This window comes from Oryzias melastigma, linkage group LG18, assembly GCF_002922805.2.
Source record: "Oryzias melastigma strain HK-1 linkage group LG18, ASM292280v2, whole genome shotgun sequence".
In the NCBI taxonomy this organism is placed as follows: Eukaryota; Metazoa; Chordata; class Actinopteri; order Beloniformes; family Adrianichthyidae; genus Oryzias; species Oryzias melastigma.
Window position 1 is genome coordinate 16205916 of NC_050529.1, and position 8663 is coordinate 16214578.

The window sequence follows — 8663 nt, forward strand, 5'->3', positions numbered from 1 at the left end:
TTTTTGAAAAGATTTTTAAGACAGATTTGAGAAGAATGAACATAATTTGGTTTACAACTTAAAGACTTAAGACCAAAGGAATATTTTCCATAAACGATCAAACCTTTTTTTCAAAGTATCATAAACACAAATTTTGTGACATCATTTCGAGCCATTCTCTGTCTGAAAGAACCTGGAGCGTCCTCACAAACGCTCCTGAGACCGTTACCTCGTCTTTAGCGACGCACAGCTGGAACTCGGCGCTCTGCTTCTTGATGTTGTAGTACTGAACCTCCACCTCGTGCGTGAGCTGCAGCCACTTCTGCAGCGCTTCCGGCACGGAGCGCTCCGACTGCATCTCCTTCTCCGCTTGCTTCAGAGCCTTTCGTACCTGCGGGGAGGAGATCAGACGTTACACCTGTCCTGAGGAGGACAGACACCGGATCGACATTCTCATTAAGCTGGGTCAGGAGGTCCGTACCTGCACCAGCTCCTCCTCCGCGTACTTGAGACGGCTCAGCTCGCACTCGGCGCCTTCTCGGAGGTCTCGGAGGCGGTGAGCCTCCTTTTTGGCCTCGTCGATCTCGTCCCTCATTTTCTGCTCTAGGTTCTCCTTCTCCACGGCGACCGTCCGGTTCTCCTCCTGGGCTTTTTCCAGCCTGGGAGAGACACAAAGAGGCTGAGCCCAATCCGAACGGGACAGTTGATTATCTAATACCAAACCTGAACTTTAACACTCCCGGTGACCAAAAAAGTGACTTTACCTCACAAAATTATCTTTTGAACTTTTGCTTTTATCATGGTTATAACATTTTTATTTATTTTAACTAATGCGGGACAAAAAACACGCCCATTAACACCATAAATTCATGGATCAGTTTTTGCAGTGCTGATTGTGAATTTTCTGTTACAGGAGAATGACTTAAGTTTTACAAATTCATCCGTTTTTAGTGTAAGAATTATCAGTCAAAAACTCCTTGTTGTTCAAAAGTTAAGTTAAAAACAGTTTTTTAAACAGCAAAAAATGTCATCTTTGGATGAAATTTTGACACATTTTTAGATTTAAGCGAGCCATTTTAAATCAGAAACTGAATTGACCCAAAACTACAAAAATGAAGTTGAAGTATCGGATTTTCAGGAGTAGAAGTCGCCCCGGAGTATCAGTTACAAGAGAAAAAATGTTAAATCAAGAAAGAAGAAAACCATATATAAGTCGCTCTGGAGTATAAGTCAAACTTTTAGGGGAAAAGTCTGACTTTTCAGAACAGAAAACAATTAGATTCTCTTCCGTGTTTGTTTTGAACAACACTTCTTCTTCTGCTGCTGTCAGTAGCAAATACTTATACTCAGATGCAGCGCCCTCTAGCGGTTGTTAGAGGAAACAACCGCCTAGAGGACAACTGGTGTTTACTGGAAAAATAACAAATGCATGGGCTAATATATGTGTCTATATATATATATATATACTGTTTATAAAACAAATGAAAAAAATAATAATAATAATTTGCTCCTGAGTATAAGTCGCTACTTACTTTCTAGTCTATTTGCACCGTTTATTTGTCAAAACTATTTTTTTTTCTCAAAATTTTCCAACTAAGTTATTTTCTAGAATAAATATAAGATTATTCTGATATTTGTAACTAATAAAAAAATGTATTTCTTTTGTGTATAAAAATCAAAGATGCATGTTTGTAATACTTCAATAAACTGAATAATATTTAACGGCATCAACTTACATTTGTATCATTGTCGTCATGAAACTCGCTGATTCATGGTCTGAATTTGACTTATTTAAATGTCAATAAAATGTCACAATAAGGAAGATTTGTTTGATTTAAAAACCAAATATGGTGTTTTTACCCAAACAAGACATGATTTATTTCCTCTACATTACTGAATCTACACGACTAATAAACAGAATTAATTTTTTAGTTATTCATCACAACTTTTTTGTTAAGAGACAAACAAATAAAAAACTTTTTTGGGATAAAAAAAAAAAAAAAAGAAAGGTTAAAAATTCTTAAAGACTCGCTCCAATGAAAATGTGTTTTTAACAGGTTTTTGTAGCATAGTTCTAGTGATAAATGACGTATAAAAAGAAAATTTGGCTAAAAATAGCATTTCTTTATTCAAATTGTGATGAATTGGGAGCAGACAAAAAAATTAAGTTTGATAAACCAATCCTGATTGGCTACAATCTGGATGGTTCAGATACTAGAAGAACTTTAGTTCTTCTCTCACCGTCCCTGCAGCTCCATGAGGCTCTGCTCTGCGTTCTGCAGACTCTCCAGATCCTTCATCATGCGGGAAATGTGCACTCTGCTGGATTTGTTCTGCATGTAGGCAAACCAGCAGCCCCCGACCCCGATCACTATGGAAACCATGAGGACGAAGTCCTTCATCCAGTTGTGATGTGGTCCTGCAGGAGGAACAGGAAGTGTGGGTGAGTTTAGTTTTTGTTGAAGGAAAATTAAATAACTAATTTGGGTGATGACTCACGTAAAGGAGGCCCGAAGAGAACGGCGTCCAGCGCTTTTAGGTTTAACTTCTGTTTATGCCGCTGGTCTAATATCTTTAGCTGCATCGACATAAACGACGGTTCATTTGCCGCCATTCTGGAAAAAAAAGAGATAATAAAAAAAAAACTGAGTTCTTGGTTCTGCAAGTCATACACATGCTTGAAATCAGTCGAGCAGGTGGACATCGGAGCGTCCAGAAACCTGGGAAGTCTGGGAAAACTGCTCCCCCAGCCATGACATCACTTCATGAGTCAGCGCCTCTGAGCTCTGTGGCGCAATTCGAGCTCCCCCTGAAAAATTTGCCACCTCCCCCTGTTACAGTCTACTCATTCAGTACATGCAGTCTGCAGCAGCTCCGATTGCACATGTACCGGAGTTTTTTCAGTCACAACAGGCCTTTAAATAACTGCTTCATCGTCACCGAGCTCCACTCTGGAACTCCAAATACAACACTCAATGGATGAAGAAAAACTGCAACGATATTTAAAACAAAAAAAAAATCAATCCTATTCATGCAGCTTCAAGAAAATCTTAGACTCTAAAAACATTTTATAAACTTTATTTGAATGTTCTTGTGCTGCCGCTTACAGCCAGCAGAGGGCAGCAGTACACAGATGGAAAGATCTAATCCAAGTTGAAGAGATTTGATTTTTAATTTGCAGAAAAGGCCCCAGAGTGGCTGTTCAAGCTGTGAGTTACTAACCGAGGCAACGTGTTCCCCGTGACCCGAAAGTCTCGGAAGTTCTTCTCATACTGCGGCAGCTCCACCGACTCCCTCAGCCACTGTACGGTGTCCTCCGTGGTCCAGTTATGGACTGAAGAGAAAATGGAAAAAAAGAGTCAATTTTTATTTTTAAATCTAAAAAAAAAGCTTAAACAAATGTTTAATGTTGGAAAACAAACAATATTTGGTGAAGTTTATTATTGAAATAAATAATTTAAGGTAAATATTTTTAAAATGAGGTAATATTTGAGGATCTTAGATACAAGTCATTTCTCAATAGTCACTCAAAGTTACACTAAACTGACTCTTTATATGATCTGAAATACAGTGCGTTTCATTTTTAAATGGTGTCACATATGTAAGGATTGTGTGTTTGTAGGATGTACCCCTTAAAACTTTGTCAGTTTTTTTAATGACACCAAACAACTAATTCAGTTGTTGACTCCTGGTTGGTGTTTAAATGATTTACCCTTAAGGAGAAATGAAAATTTGAAATTTGTTTGTTTGAAGGATCTCAACCCAGTATTTCTCTGCCTTCAGATTGCCTCCAATGATCACAAACCATGTTTTTTTTTACAGTAAAGTAGATGCTGCCCCAAACCATCATACTGCCTCTACCAGAAGATGTTACAGTATTGGTGCAGTAAACAGCATAAGGTTCTCCACAACTTTATTAAACTCTGAAAACTAACATCTATAAGCAAAATTAGAACATAGCCAAAAGGCTAAACTTCTTTTTTCAATGAAGTAGATGCTGTCCCACACCATAATACTGCCTCTACCTGAAAATATTACTGTTACTGGAGTTCTTTACGTCTTCTCTAAATCCTGAACAGCACCTGAGAGCAGAATCTGGACATAGCACATGGTCCCACACCATCATACCGTCTCTACTTGAAGGTATTGGTGCAGAAATAATAACAGGTTTCTCCGCGTTATGTAAACCCCAATAAAAACAAACACTGACTAGCTTAATCTGAACATAGTTCAATGACCGAAATATTTTATTAGAATTATTACACATGTTCTATGTTTAAAGTATGTTCAGTTCAGATTGTTATAATTAGTTAAACAAAACATTTTTATTTGCGGTATCAGTATCTGTATCGATACCTGTTTCAGAATCAATACCAGTATCAGTATCGATACCAGTATTGGTATCCGTATCTGTATCAGTATCAGAATTGGTATTGATACCAGTATCAGTATTGGTATCGATACCAGTATCGGTATCAGTATCGATACCGGTATAAGTATTGGTATCAGTATCAGTATTGGTATCGATACCAGTATCGGTGTCAGTATCAATACCAGTATGAGTATCGGTATCAGTATTAGTATCGGTATCGATACAAGTATCGGTATCAGTATCAGATTGATACCAGTATCAGTATCGATACCAGTGTTGGTATCCATATCAGTTTCAGTATTGGTATCGATACCAGTATCAGTATCAGTATCAATACCAGTATGAGTATCGGTATCAGTATCAGTATCCTATTGATACCAGTATCGGCATCAGTATCGATATCATCATCGGTATTGGTATCAGTATCGGTTTAAATATCAGTATCGGTATCGATATTGGCGATACTGGCCCTTTAATTAATTGATTAATTTCTAATTAACGGTCCACTATGAGATCTTATACAAACGACACTGACGGTTCCTAAATGTTAAATTTAACCACACATTCAAACCATAAAGAGATATGTGCCCTAAAAGTGTTAGAGCGCAACAAGCATTTGACTTTGTTCTCTCGCTACATCTTTTGTGCTTTTTACCTTTTTTTAATCAAACCAATCTAGCCGTCAGCGTAGCCAGAAGTAGACGGCGTGTTTTACCTTCAGAGGTCTTCCAGCCCTTCCAGAGCTCCTCCACCGTTATGTGCTGGTCTTCACGGTGCAGGTTGCTGTGCTTGTTCGTCTGCTGCTGCTTCATGTCTTCTATTATGAACTAAAAGAAGAAGAAAACAATTTTTTTATTGTTAGCAAAAGCATTTCTGGGACATTTCTGGAAGATAGCTTAGCAGATAAAGGATTCATTCCTATAGAAACATCAGGAAACATCTTCAACACATATTTGAATTTCATCGTTTTAGAACACTATTTATTTCTAGTACATTTTTATCTGTTGACAAATTCTTGCAGCTTTTGGGTTTTAGTAATTCAGAAATTCGTTTATTTTTTGTTTTTTTTAAAGAGTCAGCTTTGCCTAAAAGTCTGGCTTTTGATCACATTTGCACACACAGACACATACACTGCTTTTTCTTCTGCTCTTTTCCTTTTAGGGTCTCTGGAAAGAGACTCACGTGTTTGTGTGTGTGTGCACTTTCAGCTTTCAACCTGCCTGCCCTCCTTTGGTAGCTCAGAACTAAGTACCCCTGCAGAGAAAGCCTAGGCTAAAAAAATAATAAAAAACATAAGACTCAGCCAAGAACTTTGAGAACACCACCAGCAAAAGCAGCGATGATGGCTCACCACCAAACATCTTCATCCTGGAGCACCTTGAGTTCATGTGTTGGTTGGATCCATAGCCTCATATGTATTTCTCAACATTGGTTTATACCATGAAGTCCTTAAGAAATCTTTGCTTCAGTTTAAAGCAGAACACGAAGTAGCCATTAGCTCAGGTTATGAGGTTTTTGTGATCAAATTAAACCACGCGGAGATTAATTCTGTTTTCCAATCTCACAAAACACAAGAAAAAAACCTCAGTTTGCTCTCTAAAATATCTGACTTTGCAAAGATAGGTGGATGTTTTGAATTTTGGCCAGCAGCACTTCAAAATGGGGTCATGGGGTTGCTGGAGCTTATCCTAAAGGGGGAAAGGCACATCCTGGATCGTTTACTTGTCCATCGGAGAAAAATATTGAAAACTTTCTGAAATTGCTCCAAGCATCTGGTTTTCTGATCCAACGCAACTTAAATAAAAAATACCCAAATGCAGTTTTAATCTTTTATATATATATATATATATATATATATATATATATATATAGGACCTCTTGTTAAAAACACAAAAAAATTATTTTCATTGGAGTGGGTCTTTAACCTGTTTGGTGACTTGTGTTGAAAACAAATGGGTAGCTATGAACTGGAAGTATTTTTCCAAACAAGTAAAACTTTTATGTCTTTAAATGCTAGTCAAGTCCTTTCTTTTTTTAATTTCATGATTTGAAAATGATAGCGTGCGCCTTTTCTAGATTTGAAGACTGTAATGACCTGAATGTCCCCATCAATTTTTCTCTTTTCCATCTGTCAACTGGACTTAAACATCCTCTCTTTAATGGATGCCAGTCTCCTCAGAAGTCACACAGAATCCTGCTAGCAACGTTTAAACCCCTTAGAACACGTCTGTCAAATTCAACTCACACAATCCAAAACAAAGCTTGGGTCGCGGGCCAAACAGGATAAACATTCATTGAACACTCGAAGACAACATTTGTTAAACTTTAAAAACATAACTTTTAAAAATAATTATGAACTAAATATATAGCATTACCTATGATAATGCTACTGTGAATACCGTAGCTGAACTTGGCCCTTAAAGATGCTAGTGCTGATGGCTAAAAACGCTGAAGCTGATAGCTAAAGAGGATTAAGCCAATAGCTGAAATCAAAAGAAAATAGCTGAAAATGCTGAAGCTGATAGCCAGCCAAAATTTAGCTAAATGCCAAATTAGCCTAAAAACTAAAAACAAAGACAACTTAGGTTAGCCTAAATGGCTAGCATGTGAAAAAATAGCTAAAATTAAAAATACCCTGAATAATTGAAAAGAAAAGCCTAAATTAGGCGGGTTGTCGGGTAAACAATGGTGTGTCAGACACCAGGCCTTGAGGGCCGATCTCCTGCTGGTTTTTCAGAAATCCTGCCTTATCTACAGTTGATCACCTGGAACAGCCGTGTTTTGCCAATAAGAAGCTACAATAGCAAATTAGTTGCCTGGAGTTTGACCCCTGTGGCATAAACGGTCGTAGACTGACGTTAGGTCCAAGACCCTGTGTTATTTAGGCATTGCTGGCAAAATCTACTGTGTCAAAGGGTTAAATAAACAGCAAGAATTAGAGTTTATTTTCTGCTTAAACATAGAACACTTTCTCTATAAAAAGTTACACCATCACTTTTGACGGATGTTTTCCCAATATACCTAATAAAAAGTATTTCTCATAAAAAAATAGATCAACATATATTAAATTAGAGTAGTTTTCTTTTATTTTCAACTATAGTTTAAGTAACAAAACATAGAACAGATCCTAAAATCATGCTTAAAAATTACTGAAAAATTAGGAATATGAGAACAAAAAAATTCTTTAAAAAAAAGCATAATAATAGCTTTTGGTGTACCCATTCCTATAACATAAGAGACTTTATCCAGGGACCCGTGAAACTCAGAAAAATAAAACAAATTGAGAATTATGTAGATACTTTTGCTCAGGTGAAAATCCCCCAGCAATAGTGCTCTAGGGTTAAAGACCCATTCCAATGAAAATAGTGTTTTATGGAGTTTTGAACGTTTTATTGTAGAATTTTTCTCATGATGGAGACATGTAAAGGAAAAATTAGGCTTTATTCAAATCACAACAATCAGGAGGATACCATGAAAATGTAAAAGCTTGTAGTTGTTACACACAAACTACAGCACGCTCCAATCCATCCACTGGATGTCTTAGTTTTGGTATGTTCAGTAAATGTTTACCCTGTCCGACCCATGACCTAAGGTGTATTTTAGATTTTGGCACCCTGTGCGATTAAGTTTGAAACTCCAGGGGCCCGTTTCAAGAAGCAGGTTCAACAAATTTGGAGTTCGAACCTGAACTTAGAGTCACTGAACTCTAAATTCCCAAACTCAGGGTTTTCGGTTTTAGAACAGCTGAAAATGTTTGATTCAATCAACTTGAAGTTGTCAGAACCAGAATCAGGTGTGAGCGTCAAGACCATTAAAAGCCCTGATCAATGGAGCAAAGACAGCACGATTCACCATGGCAACGGGAACAAACAGCTGAGTTACGTACTTCCGGCGACGGAAATTGATAAGTTCCTTCAAGCATATGCGACTATCGGAGAACATTTTCATCAAGAAAAGCAACACAGCTGCAGCGGTAGAATAGAGAGAAAATGTCTGCAGTTATTTGAATCATTTCTAATAATGAATAAATAATGTCAGGAAGGTTATTTTGTCTCTTGTTGAGTAAGGAGTGGTTTTTGATCTGTTACCAATCTAATAAGTAATCTCCGTGATCGTAACCCCCCACCTACACACACGGATATCACTGCACGCTAAAAAGAAACTGTAGCTGCCTGGCATATGTTAAAAAAGTATTTATTTAATTTTAATTCTCAAGACTTAAAAAATATTCGCCGAATTTTTTTAAATGTAAAAAGTAAAAATAACTTTCCGTAGCCGGGAGTCGAACTCACTACCTATGCAGCGGGAGGCA

General features: G+C 37.3%; 1 protein-coding gene across 2 annotated transcripts in view; it reads right to left on the reverse strand.

Moving 5' to 3' along the window:
* Positions 1–8663, reverse strand: part of stim2b (stromal interaction molecule 2b) — a 59058-nt gene that overhangs the window by 8611 nt on the left and 41784 nt on the right. The window contains exons 4-9 of one of the 2 annotated variants that reach the window (XM_036216603.1): positions 5067–5178; positions 3202–3313; positions 2479–2594; positions 2221–2398; positions 461–638; positions 338–370 (exon numbers count right to left, since the gene is read on the reverse strand). In XM_036216603.1, coding sequence (XP_036072496.1) covers positions 338–370; positions 461–638; positions 2221–2398; positions 2479–2594; positions 3202–3313; positions 5067–5178 — 729 coding nt within the window. Of the gene's footprint in view, positions 1–208; positions 371–460; positions 639–2220; positions 2399–2478; positions 2595–3201; positions 3314–5066; positions 5179–8663 lie in introns of both variants that reach the window. The other variant, XM_024288754.2, reaches the window with a different exon arrangement.